The following is a 17668-nucleotide window of genomic DNA, read 5'->3' on the forward strand; positions in this document are numbered from 1 at the left end:
CATGGGTCTAAGAGCAGAAAATCGGTGGCTACCTGGACATGGCGGATATAGACAATGAAGTTGATGGTGAGAGTCCTTTGGGTGACCACTAGCGCCGCGCTAGTAGTATCGATAAGGAACTTTTGGGATTTGCGGACTCCCGAGGCGCGTCGCATGTCCTGCAACAGCCATCCCAGCGTTTTCGCGATTTCCACTCTGCCATCATTCGCTTCTTGTAACTATTATACCCAATGTCTTAGCACTTTTATTCGCGCGCAACACGATTTCTCAACCACAGTAATGTCGTCCTTCAGATTTCCTCCTCCGCCACCACCGCCGCCGAAGGCTACATCCAGCGAGCAACCATACGCGAGTCAACGGGGCGGCTCTGCCCGAGGAGGCGGTGATAGGGGTCGCGGCAGAGGCGGCAATCAAAACCGTGGAGGGGGCTTCAATAGCTCTGGAGGCAATCCAAGAGGAGGTCATGGGCAGAGTCGCGGTCGCGGAGATGCGCGCGGCAGAGGAGGCCAGCGAGGAGGCTATCAGAACAACAGAGGCGGCGCAAATAACAGGGGAGGTTACAATGCCGGCAACGGACAACATCAGGCGAATGCGCCGCCCAACAACGCCTCCCCGAATGGCTACAACAATACGTCCTTCGCCGGCACCGCTCAAACATATGGCGCGACACAGCAGCAATACGACCCCAACGCTCTCGCCCAGGTCATGTCATACATGTCGACACCGGCCGGTGTACAGTCGATGGCAGCATACGCCAACCATATGACAAGCACAGGCAACGTCCCCTTCCCCCCATCTCCACAATCCCATCAGTACCAACCGAGCCCTCAGTATTCGCCGCCTCAACACGCCGGTCAGAAGAGAAAACTGAATGACCGAAACAGCAACTCACAACAGCAGCGGAACCCACCGCAGCAAAGTTCGAAACCACCGAGGGCCAAGGCCGCCGTACCTCCTCAGGTGCCCAGCTTCGGCTTCTCCCTGCCTCCACCTCCCGTGGTGCGACCGGACAACAAGAAGCGCAAGGTCAATCTAGGACTCTCGAAGCAGCCAGTTCCTGATGAGAGCAGCGATGAAGAGGACATTGACGAAGAAGCCGCGTATACGGAGAAGCTCAAAGGCGGAGGCTTCGCGTTCGAGCACGGGGGAGAGATGATTAGCATTCAAACAGGAGCTGAGGTCGCTGCATGGATCAAGGACAGGAGAAGAAACTTCCCCACACAAAAGAGGATCGTGGAGAAGGCAGAGGAAGCCGCGAGGAAACGAGCAGCCGAGATAGACTTTTTGCGCAGAGTCAGCGGCAAGCCCCCGAGAGAGCACCACGTCGACGACCAGGTTCAGCAACCGAAGCCCCGCGAAAGGAGGCAGGAAAATACGATCAAGAAGGAAGACGGCGCAAAACGTGATGCCGAGGACCGCAGACAAGAAGAGCTCGCAGCTTTACGGAAGAAACTTCACGAGAGCATGATAAAGAAGCAATCTGCGCCGAGCGTGGTGGATCTGGGTCTAGGATATGAGAGCGAGACAGAGTCTGAGGCCGAAAGTTCAGTGTTATCCGAGTCATCTGTGGTATCAAGTTCCGAAGAAGAGGAAGAGGAGTCCGAGTCCGACTCAGACGACAGCGACGAAGCGCCAGAACCCACATCTTCGAAGATTGCTCCACCAGTCATTCGAGTTCCTCCTCCCCCGCGGGCACCAGTCACCGCAAAGAAGGAAACGAGTGTGTGTAGCAATTGGAAGCGCAACGGGAAATGCCCTTATCTCCGCAAATGCAAATTCCAGCATCCTCCAAAGGAAACAAAATTACAGGGATTGTACGAGCGCATGGTAGAGCAGGAGCTGGTCAAGGCAGACCAATTGGCACTCGATGCCATCAAATACTTGGGACAGCATGGGTTCTTGGGCTAAGATGCTGGATGGACATGCGTGCAGTGCTCCGATAGTTCATTCTCCAATGACATATGTACAACCTTGGTTCCCTACCCATACTTCGTGCACCTTATTCGCATCGACATCCCATCTAGCGCCGGGTCCTACTGTTTCCTTCGTCGCGTCGGGGTCATCAGGGTATGTGTATGTTATAGAGCCATTGAGTACAAGATGTGTCGTCTTCCCGCTGTGCTTGTGTGGCGAGTAGTGCGCATTGCTATGAGGAAGTCAGTCTACACCTAATGTAGTAGAGCGATTGTATACTCACGGGCTATCGGTCCACGTAAACACATGGTCGAAACCCCAAGATCGGACTTCGCTTTCTGCTTCTTTCCGTGACTTCACCATTGTGAATGTGATGTACGTCAAGAATGTCAGTGCTCATCGAACGATGATATCTTTGGCCATGCTGGACCCTGAGTGACGTCGGTGGGCTTGGCGAGGCTGCAGAGGCACATGTCAAAGCTAGACCCCTTTCACTCAGCGCCGCAAACAGGGCAGCCCCCATTCATTCACCTTGCGCATGCAGCAAACGTCGGAAGTTGCGTGTCAATCTCCAGCAGGTATTAGCGATGAGCGTGCTCCACCAATTGGATGATCAAACGCCGGTGCGGCAAGCCAAGGCAGGCACGAGCTGACCATGAGGCTATTGTGCCCGCGTCAACGTCGCGGCCCGCACCCCTCATACCTTCACAACTAGATCCCGCTACCACTCCACAAAGGCTTTGTAGTCGCGAAACTAAGTTGCGCATACTTTTGGTGCGTATTGCATGTATGTTGACTATACCCGCCTATGAACCAATCGCGCAATTGGGAAGGAGATACTGACACCTCAGAGCCAGCTGAGCTGCCTGGATTCAGCCATTACTCAGGCACGCATACGCGTCCAGGATCATACACCGCTGCCACTCTGCACTTTGCTGCCGCCTATAAACCCTCTCGTCGCCCCTCTGACTTTATTCTCCCTTCGACCCCGCTGTATTCGTAACATCAACACAAGATGTTGCCCGACAAAGACAGCAAGAAAGACAGCAAGCTGGGTACGCCCAAGGTCGACAACCCCGAACTTCAAGCAGGCGGTGGTACAGCATCCGCCTCTGTAGCAGCTCGCAAGGTCGACGCCTTATCACCACTCCTTACGCAACACCTCAAGAGAGTCTACGACCAGATCACAACGCGCTACGACTTGACGACAAAGAAAGGGCAACAGCAGTGGCTGGTCGAGGAGCAGGAATGCTCAGGACAGAACGCTGAGCTTCTGGCCGACGGCTCATTCTCCAACTTCGCCAACTACTTCATGTCGGGCTCAGCAAGCGTCCTGAAGCCTGCGCAACCAGTCGACGAGTCGCATCCCATCTCCAACTACTTCATCTCATCGAGCCACAACACATACCTTACCGGCAATCAGCTGTCAAGCGACGCCAGCATTGATGCCTACAAGAACGTCCTGATGCGAGGATGTCGCTGCGTCGAGGTCGATGTCTGGGACGGAGACGAGCTTTCCGACTCCAGCTCTGACGAGGAAATGGCGAGAGGCAACCCAGGATCAAATGATGCGAGAAAAGACAAGAAGAAATCAAAGTCCGGTCTCAGCATTCGTCAAAGGCTAGCCCAGAAGTTTGGCAGCAAGGACAAATCCGAGGAGGAAGAACAAGAGACATCAGAGCCGCCTCACGAGGACGCCAACAAGGTTCAGCCCTGGCATTCCGCTTCCTATACATCGAGAGCCGAGCCTAAGGTAACCCACGGTTACACTTTGACCAAAGACATGACGTTTCGCGCGGTGTGTGTAATCATCAGGGACTACGCATTTGCTGTGTCGAACCTTCCCTTGATCGTCAGTCTCGAAGTACACGCTAGTCCAGAGCAACAGGAGATCATGGTCGAGATCATGAACGAGTATTGGAAAGGCATGCTACTTGAGTTACCTCTCGATCCAGCGCAGGGTCTGCTCGAAGCTGAACTTCCCACACTGAAGGACCTGCACAACAAGATCTTAGTGAAAGTCAAGCGTGGACATCTGAAGCCAGCCGCGGCTGAACCACAACCAACAACGCTTGCCGCGTCAGCTGCAGCGCCCCAGCTACAACATACCATGAGCACCGAGTCTGCGGCTTCGGACGACTCTAAAGAAGCCGGACCAGATGGCGAGAACAACCCTCCAGCGCCGAAACCCAAGGTCATTGAAGCGCTATCACGATTGGGTGTTTACCTAGGAGGATACTCGTACAAAACTCTCGATGCTCCAGAAGCGAAGGTTCCTACCCACGTGTTCTCTTTGTCAGAAGGTACACTGATGGAAGTTCACGAGAACGACCCCGTCCGACTCTTCGAGCACAATAAACATTTCTTCATGCGCGCATACCCCAAAGGCACGCGGTTGACATCAACAAACCTGAACCCATCCGTCTTCTGGCGTGCGGGTGTGCAGATAGTAGCGCTGAACTGGCAACGCTGGGACGGCGGTATGATGCAAAACGAAGCCATGTTCGCAGGCACCGCCGGATGGGTTCTCAAACCAGAAGGCTACCGCAGCACGAGCGAAGCAGCGACACAAAAGACCGCAATAACTCATCACGACCTCAACCTAAGCATTGAGTTTTTCGGAGGACAAGACATCCCTCTGCCGCCCGACGAAGACGATCCGAAGGATCTCAAACCTTATGTCAAGGTCGAGCTGCATGTTGAGTCGCACGAAGAGCGCAACTCCGAACATGTGCCCGGTGATGGAAAAGGCACGAAGACCATCGACCCCGACCTGAAGAAGGAGACCGAGAAGGCAAGGACCACGAACCCCGACTTCGGTGGTGAAATGGTCAAGTTCGTCAATGTTCCTGGTGTTACGGAAGAATTGACATTTGTCAGGTGAGTCTCATCTCTTTTCTTTCGCTACGTGTCAGGCACATGCAGGTCGCCATAAGAGCCTCAAGCATCAGCCTCGCACCCACCCGCAGATGCTTTTGCCGATCTACCAAGAGAGGTGGTAGAATGGCGGTCATGGGGTCCGGTCGGGTGACATTGTATCATTTCGCTGCATGCGCGCCATTACATTGTGTGGCGAGCGTTGGAAGAAAGATTCCGAGTGAGCAGTCGTGGCACGGCTGTTGAATGAGGGTCGGGATCACTGCACCTGCAGATCGCCGTTATTCCCGTTCACGCCGTTCTAGCGCCAGCGCCTCGTCGTTTCTTCGATGACACCGCATGACTCTGCGTCTGATCCAAAGAATCGGTATTCAGCGTCGAGCTATGGGGCAGCTGCAGTACCAAGGCGGTATACTGCTGTGGCTTCCGTCCATCGGCCGTCTGGTGACGGCTTCAATCCGCAGCAAGAGTAGCTTTGCTGTGCGCAGATGGACGTGGGCGCGATGTTTCCTCTCGTCATGACATTGCTCGCTATCTCATTCATTGACTGACCATGTCCATGCTAACCCCTACCTCTCAGATTCAAAGTCATCGACAAAGAGCGCTTCGGCAAGGATGACCTAGCCGGTTGGGCATGCTTCCGCCTCGACCGCCTGCAGACCGGCCTCCGCATGCTGCATCTCTACGACTCAAACGGTGTCATCACCAAGGGTGTGCTATTAGTCCGCATCACGAAGACGGTCAGTACGGCTTGAATCAACTATATCTGTTATTCCTGACCGCTACTACTTACCGACCCATCTTCTTGTTTCCTTGGAGCTGGTGCACACTTTACTGGGTGCGCTGTTGTGGCTAATGCTGTGCTTTAGTTGTTGCCGAGAGGCGCGCGGGTGCAGCGTGGGAACCAGTTTGATCATGAGAGTTTGTCGCGGCCTCAGCATTTTGTTCATAAGTTGTGGGGTGAGAAGCATAAGCGGGGTGGTGGGCTGAGGAGAAGGCTTGCGTCGTTATGACGGTGACCGATGCTCCGTCTTGGAGTACATTGTATGTTATCTCGGGTGCATGTGTCTGTGATACACTGCGCGGTACCCACTCAATTTGCTATGCATTTATACATCATAAGAAGAACATGTATCCTGAATCTCTTAGGAAAGCATCCGCATGGTGTGTAACAAGATTCAGTCTCGTTGCATCCAGCCTTTGATGAGTTGATGTCGGCAGTTTCGGGGTATAGTGTTCGCCCAAGTGTCAGCAAATGCGCGCAGAAGCCAACGCCTATCGGCTTCGCGGAATAGGTCAGGAAGGACTACCGGCTCGAGGAACACAGAATCAATTCGCACCAGCAAGCACAAAGACTTAGCTGAAAGTGTTGACATCACCTCGTCCCACGCGGCAGCATCACCCGAGCGACAGCCGCGGTTTGTACGACATTGCGACTGTTGACACGGCAGTTGCGTGGACACATTTCCTTGAGGCAGACAAAAGCGACGCCTGCAGTGTGACTGAAATCGGAGGGCAAGGCTGATGATCACCAACGGCCACCATCCCGACCTTATGCGGCTCTGTGGCGTTACTGTGCATGTTGCCTGGCTAGGGACTATCTCCCGGGTGTGTTGCTACACCCACCAGCTCGGTGCGTCGCTGCACTAAGGATTTCCCCTTGCAGATTGGCGTCGAGCCTGGCGCGGACGAGTCGAGTCTTTGACGAAGATACTGTGATATTGGTGCGATGTCATTTCTCACGATAGTTACAAGGCAGCGTTGTCTCACGATACAACTAGGTCCGAAACAAGTGCCGCAGACCTCTTGCGCGGGTGTAATCGGATGGCTGGTGGTAAGAAATGAGGGAGGTAATCAGAATTTGCTGGCGGTACGTACCGTGGCCGATGCTGTGTGACGAAGATGTTGAAACTCACTCCGCGTGGCGTTGAGGCTGTACCTCTTGGGTGTCTTGCATCATGCAAAAAGTACCTTGTTGGTTGTTCGAGCGGGACGCGGATGCATTTGGCCAGTCGTGGATACTGGTGCTGGAACATATTCAATGTTGCCGATCGACGGGAACGGAGGTCATGGGCTTTGCAGATGGCTCCATTTGTAGCCATCGTCGGTTGCTCATCGGTGGTGTATGGAATGCCCAGTTCAGATGTGATTCAACCTGTGGTGATGAGCTGGATACGAGCAAGCCGTGCCGAGCGGATGCTACAAGAGCCTTAGTTAGGTTGGGAACTTTTCTGAATTCATCGGTGTAGCGCGTGCACCAGATCAAAAGTGAGCACCGAGCGGCGAAGTATGATGTGAGTAGCTAGCTCGCGAAGTGAAGCGACCGACAGCTATCGCTCGGTGATGAGAGTGACGGGTGGGCCTCACGGATCAGACCCGGCATGCTGCGAGATACTCTTACTCTCAGCGTTTGACCAAAGACTAATTCTGCGGAGGCGATCTCTCGAGCCCGGTGTATGACTAGAGAGGAAAATCGCTGGGGACTATCGAACGTGCTTCGACAGTCTTAGTGGGTACTTAGCACCATATGGTTCATTTTCCCGGAGGTAACAGTATGTCTGGATCCGGGCAAGTCTTCACAATGGTGTACCCTGGTTAATCCCAATTCGTGGTAGCTTTGATGAATACAGCTATCGCATGACAATGAATGAGTAATTCTGCCCGATAGCTCACTTGCTGAAAGAAGCATGACAGTGCCATTGTTACCACGCGGGTTTATTCGACACGGTAAGCGGACGGAACGGCCCCTTAGTCTGGGGGATGCAGTACACAGATTAGCGCCAGACTAATGGTGGATAATACCCTCGCATCTTCGTGTGAGTTGTCGGGTCGACAATAATGACGTAGCATTTCCAACGCCCGTAATTTGTACCGCTGGCTGAAGCAACTGGGTTTCGAATTCGTACTGTCTACCTGTTGCCGAAAGGGTTTGACCAGCGATGCCAAGCATCGGTACGTGAAGGAGCGGTGTAGTGTTCGGGAGTAAAGAGTCGCTGTCGGGAGAAAACGTTTAGCCACGGGTGCTGCACGAAGAAACGAGACAGAGAATGCCTACTCCGTTTCAGCTGCGGCGCAAAGCATGCAGCCGAGATCGGATTGAGCGCTGTGCCACGGCTTTCAAAGCAGCTCATCAGGGTCTGAGTCGGAAACGTGGGCGCGAGGACAAAGAGCTTTGCAAAGGCACTGTTGCCGACACCCTTCCAATATCCGGAGGATTGGCATAAGAAAAGCCTGAGTAAGAGGCGAAGGGAACTGCTGCGTTTTGTTGGCTATAACACCGGTGCTTCATCGAGAAGTATACCCCAGGGGTAACAGTGCTTAAGTCAGATATGTTAGTCCCATCGACAAAAGACCAAGTGATGATCCACAAATAGAGGAAGCTTAGCGATGTCAGTAGGATAGTCATGATTGGTCGATCGAAAGTTCGACTCGTGATTATATTGCACCGCACACAAGAGCTTGGAACGCATCCTCAATCTGAGGAATATAGGGACCGGGGTTCGAAGGATTGTGTAGTACAAACGACAAGCCGTTATCTCAGATCGCGATCTCGTAGCTTGCCTACATCTTTCAGATGCTTGAGATTGGACAGCTCGAATTGACATCCGCTGTGAACGTACGACAGTTGTAGATGGTCATACCACGGAAGGACGGCTATCGGTATGAGCTAAGAAGCGAAACGGCGATCGCAGTCCAAACGGGCGGCGGGTCGCGAGATGTATCGCCAAACGGTTTGGCTCATGCAAGGCTGCAAAAGCATCGCGAGCCTAGACTGTGCAGAAAGGCGGGGATAGGGCGTAAGTTTGCTTGCGGCTGCATGTTGCAGGGCTTGTAGATAATCGTGGCTTCGTTAGCGCCGAACTTGACAAAATGAAAAAGCGACGAGGCTCAGCGAAACTGACGGTGCCGTGACACGCACGTACACTATCTAGCAAAGATAGGGTAGCAAACCATAGTGGTGCCATTGAGTTCTGATCGAATGACCTCAAGTTGGCTTGGCGATTCCGACTTGGTGTGATGGAAGCAGTACTGTTTCATCGCATATTGATGAAGGACACCTCGTGCGGAACGTATCTTTTCGTCGTCAGCGTCAAATTGATCCATTACGATATGCAGCTGAGCTCCTTGCGTACCGGTATTGGTTCCGCAGTCCAAATCTTTGTGGCACCAGTGTATACAGCCGTTGACAGCCTCTAGAGCGACTTGCGGTTAGGTAGACGATCTGGAAGTTTAGCGTCCCCGGGATACTGGTTGACATGTACCTGTCCATATGCTCCCAGGCAGGTGGATAAACATGGCGCAGGCATTTTCTGATCTGCTCTCGTTGGAGGTGTACAACGCACCATGCACATCGTGCAGGTCAGAGGCACAGGAGAGAGTCGTCTCCTTGAATTCGGAAAACTGCAGACCGATGGCGCTACAAGCGCACTGCGAAGGACAAGGGTTACGCTAGCGATAGAGAATCCTGGTGCACCGAAGCCGTTCGGGAAGCTGAGAATGTATAAAGACGCGTCTCTGGCCTAGATGAGAGGTACTCGCTCTGTTCACCTTGATTCTTTAGTGTCGCTCCACATTCCTTCAAACCTCAAGTCGTATTTTGCTCGCCTCTCTCTTCTAGATCATCACTGTCATTCGCTTCAGCCATGTCTTCCAAGATGCAACTCCAACACCGACACCTACCCAGAAGCGTCATGTGGATGAACACGCCCATCGACAGAGTAGCCATTCCTTGTATGAATGACGCTGAAGGCATCGTCACTATGCCGGTTAGTAAAAAAGCATCATCGTCCTGGGCGTCCACTGATTGTTAAAGGTACCCGGTCGTCGCTGCCCTGCCTGTCTCGAGCGTGGAGACACGGTCTGGGTTATCCCTGGAAAATGCTGCATTCAGTGCGGTACTCCCGTTAACTAGACGGATGCTACATCACAGTGAGTATACACTGAGGCGACGCTGTGACATTGACTGATCACCGTGCAGGACGAACGTAACTTCCGAACTTGAGCCTTCGCGTACTTTCCGGCGGTCGTCATGGCGCGCTTAGAGTGACTTCCGCATCTTGCGTTTGGGGGTTGTTTGTCTGCATTTTCAATTGTTGTCCAGTAACGTTGTACTTGTGCTTGGATTGGTGGATCTGTAATCAACTCAGACGGTTCCATGTGGCTTAGTGCTGGTGTGAGCGTTAGATTCGAGCTCAATCTACGTGTGTCAACTTGGTGATCAGTGAGTGCCTATTTTGGATGTGGCTACTCTTACCGTCATGCCCGGAGTGGACATTGTAAAGTGGAAGAGCGGTTCGTGAAGTGCAGTCCACCCACAATTGTGAGAGTATTGTGAATGATGAAGCTCACCCACGATGCTCTGAGTTCCTGTTGTATTGTCGTGAAGGCACCATCTCGCGCTGTGACGACGTTTTCGAGTGTGATGTAAACAAAGCTGAGCGTGGAAGGGGCCGATGGAGCTTTGCTTGGCGCGTCAGGGTCCGGGAAAGAGCGCCAAAGGATCAGCTGCGGCTGACGCAACGGCGGGCGGCGGCAAAATCAATCGCAGCCTGTTGAAGTGACCAGTTCAGATTTTGAGTGTTAGCAATGGAAAGTGAAAGCATAACTGGGTAGGACTGTGCGACATGAAAATACACGGATGAATTAAGTGAGATAGCTGGATCGGAAAACAGCCGAACAGTGTCCGGCGCGTGCAATGTCAGAATGTCAAGCCTGACTACGATCTCCAATAAACGCCTATTCATCCCAGCATATGTGGTGATGTATGCCAAACCTCAACGCCATATCCAAATATATTACAGATTGCCATTCAGCCCAGGAAACAAAGCTTGGTCATTATAGTCGTATTGTGCGGGACCGCAGAGGCCGGATCGTGCTTGGTGCGCATGCTGGCTCGGTCCTATATCGCGTCTCGCTCGATGCCCCCTTTACCGGGTTGTTGGGTGACGTGTGGAGTACGTGATGAGGCGTTTATTTCCCCCCAGTTTGCCGTTCATGTTGAGTCATGACCCATCGCATCTTATCGCGGGTTTGCTCCAACGAATCGACAAGTTTCTGCGCTTCACGCTCCTTCTCTGGTAGTGCGCGTCGCAGCCTCTCTGCTTCCTGTATGAGACCGTCCATCTCTTTCCGGTGCTCCTTCTTGTATACCTCCATCAGATTGACCAGCTTGGCCTCGGCCCGTGTGGATCGCGAAGATTCGTGTTGCAGCTGGTCGCTGATGATGGCTTGTCGCTTGATCTTGTCGGCGTCTTCGAGGCGCTTTCTCCGTAGCTCGTTGAGCTCGTCGTTGATTTGGCGGACCTTCTTCTCGTAGCCGTCGGTGATGCGCTTGAAGCCGTCCCGTGCTGTTTCGAGGTTCGTGTCTGCCATGCCCCTCATCTCGTATGCTTGCGAAAGCTGTCGTTGCGTCTCGGATCGTGTGTCGCCTAGCATCCGCAGCGCTTCTTCGGCTCGCTGTTCGGCGGACTTCCTTCTTTGTATTTCGGCGTCGAGTGTGGCCTTGAGTTCTTCGAGCTTCCGGTCTTTCCGCTCTATGGCTCGCGCATTGGTGTCGGCAAGCACCTGGAGATGTTGGTGCTCGGCGCGGGAGTCTTCGGCTTTGGTTTGCGCAGCCGACCAACGCTTGGCCTCATCTTCTCTTGCGAGCTTCTCGGCCCTGAGTTCTCGTCGCAGGCGGTCGTTCTCTTGTGTGATCTTATCAATATACTGTGACGTCTTTGAGTTGGGGGTGCTGTAGTGGTTGGGGCGGGCCCACGGGCTGTTCTCATCGGCGGCGGCAGCCATGGCGGCTTTGTCGACGGCTAGCGGGCCTGAGACGTTGCGGGGCGATGTGTACGAGGGCATGGTGGTGGTCGAGGTCGTGCGTGCTGGTGCGGCGTTCGCAGTGCGAGAAGTGTCGTCGGTGGTCCAAGCTGACCCGTTCATGTCATTCCTCTTGCGGGCGGTGAAGTTGAGTTCGGGGAGCAATGGGGCCGAGTCTTGAGAGGGTTAGCATCCAACGTTGTGAAGGCGCGTTTCAGGAAGCGGCATCGGGGGGCCAAACAATGCAATTGTGCAGCGCAGCGCGGACAGGAAAGATGTTTATGCGGCGCGTCAATCAGGACGATGGGTGATGCGCTGTGTTTGGGCACGCCAGGGGTCCACCCTAGCGCTAACTTACCTGGAGCCGTAGCGGCCGCGACTACCTTCCTTCTGCGAAAGGGAAGGAGCGGCATGCTTCGAGTGCGCAATGCGGCAGGACTGGACATCTGTCTCTGGATTAGTTTTGGTTTTTCGAGAGCCGTCGACCAAGATCCAAGATCCAGTGCTGCTGCTCAGCAATTGCCTACGAAAAGGCACGAAAAAGAATGCAACTGCAGCAATCTAGCGGAGATTGCGCACCACCAACAGATGACTGGGTTGAGGGGGACTCATACCTTGCTGATGGTCTTGTCGTGCTCCGGCGGATCTTCAGAAATCGTTAGCAACCTCTATTGTTCTTCACTCGTTGGTATTTGGCAGGCGGCGAGGTTGGGCGGATGAGGTTCGAAACGGTCGTTATATCACGAGCAACAGGAGCGGCCAAGTCAAAAGCAATGCATTTTGCAGTGAAAACTAGTCTAGCCCTTTGAAGCGCCTACAAACCTCCCCTTCACTTCACCTTGGATTCATCGTGGTCTGGTAATGCTGGTGTAGCAGTTCGCCAATCAGCGATGATCCCCGTTCAGGAACCCGCTGTCAAGTGGGGCGGAACCCTAGCAACTGCCCTACGGAACGTGACGTGTGCGTTTCCCGCACGAAACACCGTAAGACTGCTAGGCTCGTCAGCATGAACGCGTTCGTGCCGGGACATTGCGATGCTTACGAGTGTGCTGGGGAGTCCTTGGTACTCCAAGATTCGATGCTTTCGCACCGAATGACCACCACGAAAGCCAGCAGCCATCACAATGATGCTCATGTACCAAGATATTGAGCCTACTGTAACCCGCAAGTCTGCCTGCTCCCTCCGTCACAATAATATCGCAGGCAGTATACCCCACATTGCACTACCAACGTGGCTGAGCCTCACCGCCCCCAGTATGACTGTGCTGGGAGTCACTGTGCAACATGGTTGGACATGATTTTCACTTGTAACAACGGCCGCCACCCTCCATGCAGATGGGCCTGGTACTGTCTCTATGAATAGACCCCTGAAACATTTTCCGTAGATTGAGGCTTGATGTGGTCATGGACAAGTCAGTTTCTTGGTCGATGGTGCGCCTTTCCACCGTATAGACCGAAGGTAGGCTGTCTCACAGTGAATCAGGGCGGCCAGGAAACAATGGCGGAATTAGCGATGCGATACTGGATACCAAAGACCGACTGTCAAAGCACAGTAACAGACACTACAAATAAAACGGATATCATTCCTTGAGTATGTACATCTAGCGAGCCAAATTCATCTTTATCTAGAACATGTCGGGCGCCTTCTTGACGCGAGTCTTTGGGCCTGTCACGGGCGTCTCGGACGAGATGTCGTTATTCCTCAACTTTTCCAGCTTGCGCTCATTGTCCTCGTACGCCAGCTTCTTATACTTCTCGATGACCTTGTCCATTTGCACTTGGCTTCCGGCGGGGACGTTGTATGGCGATCCAACGTTCATGATCCTGTATTCGTTAGCCTCGCACTTCCATGCCTATCAGCCCTCCATGTGTGCTAATTCGCCTTCATCCCAAGTCATAGTTCCTCCTCCTATAGGGCTGCGTGCCGCATTATGGGTATACGTACTCTGGGAACTTCATGTCGACGTATTCCTGAGGCCGTGTGTTCGCGAACAGCACCCTGTCCTCACCCGCCTGCTCGATCATGCGCACGTGGTGGTCGTTCTGCGAAGTCCACTTCTCGTGTAGTCCAGCCGTCGCATTGGAGATCATGCGGGTAATGTAGGGCTCGTTGTTCTCGCCGTCCGGTCGCGACAAGGCGTATACGGCGATTCCAACGGGGATGACTCCAATGGTCATGAAGAAGCCATACTACATGCCAATTGAGTCAGTAGTGTCCTTTGTGTAGTAGTGCGATATCTCGGAAGAGGCCTAGGACCATCTGGGAGGGGTAAAGGGCGGTTGACATACGCCCATGGGCTCGTCGGCGGCTGGGGTCGGGTGGCCGTGAGCGTGCTCATCGTGTGCGAAGCGGCGCGGCTGGCGCGGGAGTGAGGTGCGGCTCGTCCGGGCAGCAGCCACTGCTGTTCTGCGTAGTGACTGCATCGTGAGGTTGCTGGCGGTCGTTGGTACCGCTGGGTTTCGCGATGATGCTGAGCTCGAGATTCGCTTAGTCAGACGCTCGTAGTGGCTTGGCATCTGCGGTCGCTTGCTCTCAAACTTAGCAATCATCGCATCTGCAAGTCATATCTCTGTGAAATCATTTCACGTGTAGGGAATGGTCTATAGTTCTGTTCCGCAACTAATCATCATATTGAGAAGGTGACCAGTTCATGCACGTGTTGACGTGAACATGCGCCCACGGAAGCAGGCCATCGCCACTCTAGTAGAGTTCTACTCAAGTTATCGAGCATCTCAAGATATGCCTGAAAGTCTGAGAATGTCAGCTCTGAACACACACGCAATGAGTCGTTGCGTGATGAAGATTAGTAACTCTTACGGCCGTTGAGATTCCTTTGTTCGGCCCTTGGATTATGTAGCGGTCCTAATCGGGAAACGACCACCCGAGCCTCGGTATCTTCTCCGCAGAACACCTGTGGAGGATCTGTGCGGACACGAACTACAAACGCGACCGAGCTGTCTCTACTTTTGACTTCCCATACCATCAGTCTTCATTCAAAGGCACCTTGCTTTCTCGTCTCGTCTCCCAAATCACTACCGCGAAAGTCGACCAAAGCACTCAAGAGCCAGCCATCAATCCATCAACTCCATCATCATCATGCCTTCATATACATCTATCCACCTCGCCGAACGGCCAGTCGATGCTGTTGTCGCCGGCAAGACCTTCACACCAAAGCAGCAGGAAGTTCCATCGGCATCATCACTCAAAGATGGCGAGGTACTTTTCCAGACACTCTACCTATCACTTGACCCGGCGATGCGCGGCTGGCTGAACCCAACGCGTTCTTACATTCCTCCGGTCGAGATTGGTGCTGTCATGCGTGGTAGCGGTATTGGCCTTATCGTCGCGAGTAAGAGCAAGAAGTTTCCCGTCGGTACCTACGCGACTGGTATGTGCGGATGGTCCGAGTACTCGGTGTTGAATGAGAAGCATGTTGAGTCGTTGGATCTGCCGGAGGGGGCTGTACCAACCGATGCGCTGGGCGTATTGGGAATGACCGGTCTTACCGCTTACTTCGGCCTTTTGGAGATTGGTCAAGTCAAAGCAGGTGACTTCGTGGTTGTTAGTGGTGCAGCTGGAGCTACCGGAAGCGTGGTTGGCCAGATCGCGAAGCTGAAGGGCGCCAAAGTTCTGGGTCTTGCTGGCGAGGACAGCAAAGTATCATGGCTGAAGGAGGAACTCGGCTTTGACGAGGCGCTGAACTACAAGGACCCGGAGTTTGCAAAGAAGTTCAGGGCTGCAACCAAGGGTCTAATCGACGTGTACTTCGACAATGTAGGCGGAGAGATCCTTGATCTTGCTCTCTCTCGAGCGAAGCCTTTCGCGCGCTTCGTCATGTGCGGGGCGATCTCGGAGTACAACAAAAAGAAGCCACAAGGACCAAAGGTATGCTGTGTTCGGTCACTAAGTCCATCCATCAACATACTAATCCATTCATAGAACTACATGATGATCATTTCAATGCGCATTCGCATGCAAGGTTTCGTCGTGTTTGATTTCGCGGACAAGTACGCCGAGGCTAGGAAGCAGCTCGCGCAGTGGCTCTCAGAAGGCAAGCTCAAGAGGAAAGAGACAATCATCCAAGGAGGCATCAACAAGGCCGAGGACGCGCTAGTCGGACTGTTCGAGGGAAAGAACACTGGTAAGCCCGTCCAATCACTGTTGAAGAATCGAGTCACTAACCACTGCAGGCAAAATCATGGTACAGGTCGCAGATCCTGAGGCAGTCAAGGCGAGGTTGTAGAGGTTAATTGATCATCAATCGAGTTTCTATTAATCGAATGTGTTAAATCTGCGTGTAATCTTGGTAAGTCTGTTGTGCGACGAGGTGCTCCTTCCACCGCGGAGGCGCACGGTCACACCTGACGTAGCCGCCTCCCTCAGGCGCGCGATCTCGACAGTTGAGCTACCTAGGTACACTCGACACCCAGCGCACTCGATAAGCTCACCTCCCGCCCTGACAGCTACATGACCTCGCAAGTGACACCAGCTTCAATGGCCGCGACCATGTCGACTCCTCGCTACGCAGAGGCAACGAGCCGGCTGGAGTCACTACCTGCTGAACTCCTCGAAAGGATCCTACTCGAAGCGGTACGCGGAGTGCAACCCGCACTGACGGAAACAACGGTATCTCTCAACAGACGATGTATGCAAGAAACGCTCAGCGGGCAATCCCGCGCTTCCAAACTCCTCGCGCTTAGATACGTGAGCCGCACCATTCACAACCACGCATGGCGCGCTTTTGCAAAAGTAATCGACGAGACCACGTTCGACTTATGCTCAGAGCAGAGCATGAAAAACTTCGTGGCCTTAACGAATTGCAAGGATTTGACCTCGTGGGCTCGAAAATTGACCGTCACTTCTCGCTACACCGAGCACCTCCTGCCAGAGGTTGGTAACGTGGAAACTGGTGAAGTTTATAAGCACGAAGACGTATTCGAAGCTGGTCTTTTGAATAGGACTCAGGCTATCATCAAGAGCGAGCTCGATTGGTACCCGGAGCTATGGTTGTCTTCCGATGACTATCACAGCAGTACTGCACGTACACTCCAGGATGCTGTTAGGAGCAGTCAGCTTTGGCAACTCATTCTATCGTGTCTGGAAGCTTTGCCGAATATCGTCAACATCCATTACTGCGCCAGGAGAGTCGCGGGCAGATTCACCGAAGTCTTTCGAGAAATGGCAATCATCAAGGACGTCGACATATTTTGGTACATATATGAGCACTCAGGCATTCAGATAGGTCAAGACCTCCTCCTCAGCGTCCTAGCGCAATCTATCGTTCTTCCCAAGAGACTCGAACTCGTTACGGAGATGAACGGATTACATTGCTTCACAATACAAGCTACGATACAAGTCATCAAAAAGGTCTCGAGCGAAGTCGAGGTCCTGATTCTCCGAGATGAGTTTGGCGAGGGTGGGTCTCCACAAAATCCACCCCAAGCATTGTCGACCGTGGCCATCACCAGAGACACATTTCCAGCATTACGCACGCTCGTTCTGGATGGCTCCATTCAGCAAAGTACCCTCGGCGGCAGACCGCTTCCATCAGCCATGGACGTACCCACTGTGGCGAATCTCGTATTCAGAGACACCAGAGTCGACTACCCGAGGCTAGTCAATTTCATCGCTCTGTTTAGAGAAACACTTCGCCAAATAACGTTCGTGGACATGTACATCGACAAATACAAGTCGATATTTGAGCTTTGCCAAAATCTCAATCTCGAGCGCTTGGACATCACTGATGGTTATGGCGACGGCCCGCATGAGGTCGTGCTCTTCACAGACGTTCCGAAAGCACTGTTCTATAGGGCCGCAAAGACTGTTGTTGTCGATCCACCAAAGAGTATGGATGCGCTCGCCAGACACTGGGCAGAAAACGAAGTCACCGATACGAAGAAAAATGAATAGGTCTAGAGCCTACATCACCGCCAGCTCACATATCTAGTATCTTTTCATGTTGATGTAGGCTGCAGGCCTGTCCAGTTTCTTTCTTGGTTGATATGCTAGGGGCGATCTGGGTGTCTTAGATACTATCATTGAACGAATCAAATGTCTATGCAAGTAATGCGC

The 17668-nt window shown here is 53.1% G+C and overlaps 7 protein-coding genes across 7 annotated transcripts; 4 read left to right on the forward strand and 3 right to left on the reverse strand.

The window, feature by feature from the left end:
* Positions 1 to 279: 279 nt before the first annotated feature.
* J4E88_008372 (uncharacterized protein) lies at positions 280 to 1908 on the forward strand (the record flags this gene model as incomplete). The annotated part of the gene is made up of 1 exon (XM_049401982.1): positions 280 to 1908. The coding sequence occupies one exon, from the start codon at positions 280 to 282 to the stop codon at positions 1906 to 1908; it is 1629 nt and encodes a 542-aa protein (XP_049252080.1).
* Positions 1909 to 1944: 36 nt separating this feature from the next.
* J4E88_008373 (uncharacterized protein) lies at positions 1945 to 2277 on the reverse strand (the record flags this gene model as incomplete). The annotated part of the gene is made up of 2 exons (XM_049401983.1): positions 1945 to 2146; positions 2198 to 2277. 2 exons carry the CDS (start codon positions 2275 to 2277, stop codon positions 1945 to 1947), a joined length of 282 nt encoding a protein of 93 aa, XP_049252081.1.
* A 652-nt stretch (positions 2278 to 2929) lies between these two features.
* Positions 2930 to 5546, forward strand: J4E88_008374 (uncharacterized protein; the record flags this gene model as incomplete). Its single annotated transcript, XM_049401984.1, has 2 exons — positions 2930 to 4794; positions 5372 to 5546. The coding sequence occupies 2 exons, from the start codon at positions 2930 to 2932 to the stop codon at positions 5544 to 5546; spliced, it is 2040 nt and encodes a 679-aa protein (XP_049252082.1).
* Positions 5547 to 10761: 5215 nt separating this feature from the next.
* J4E88_008375 (uncharacterized protein) lies at positions 10762 to 12008 on the reverse strand (the record flags this gene model as incomplete). Its single annotated transcript, XM_049401985.1, has 2 exons — positions 10762 to 11771; positions 11954 to 12008. 2 exons carry the CDS (start codon positions 12006 to 12008, stop codon positions 10762 to 10764), a joined length of 1065 nt encoding a protein of 354 aa, XP_049252083.1.
* Positions 12009 to 13220: 1212 nt separating this feature from the next.
* J4E88_008376 (uncharacterized protein) lies at positions 13221 to 14019 on the reverse strand (the record flags this gene model as incomplete). The annotated part of the gene is made up of 3 exons (XM_049401986.1): positions 13221 to 13419; positions 13541 to 13785; positions 13885 to 14019. 3 exons carry the CDS (start codon positions 14017 to 14019, stop codon positions 13221 to 13223), a joined length of 579 nt encoding a protein of 192 aa, XP_049252084.1.
* A 673-nt stretch (positions 14020 to 14692) lies between these two features.
* On the forward strand, positions 14693 to 15839 carry J4E88_008377 (uncharacterized protein; the record flags this gene model as incomplete). Its single annotated transcript, XM_049401987.1, has 3 exons — positions 14693 to 15481; positions 15536 to 15737; positions 15787 to 15839. 3 exons carry the CDS (start codon positions 14693 to 14695, stop codon positions 15837 to 15839), a joined length of 1044 nt encoding a protein of 347 aa, XP_049252085.1.
* Positions 15840 to 16090: 251 nt separating this feature from the next.
* On the forward strand, positions 16091 to 17506 carry J4E88_008378 (uncharacterized protein; the record flags this gene model as incomplete). The annotated part of the gene is made up of 1 exon (XM_049401988.1): positions 16091 to 17506. One exon carries the CDS (start codon positions 16091 to 16093, stop codon positions 17504 to 17506), a length of 1416 nt encoding a protein of 471 aa, XP_049252086.1.
* Between the last annotated feature and the right edge of the window lie 162 nt (positions 17507 to 17668).

This window comes from Alternaria novae-zelandiae, assembly GCF_023758075.1.
Source record: "Alternaria novae-zelandiae strain BMP 2774 chromosome Unknown scaffold_19, whole genome shotgun sequence".
NCBI lineage: Eukaryota > Fungi > Ascomycota > Dothideomycetes > Pleosporales > Pleosporaceae > Alternaria > Alternaria novae-zelandiae.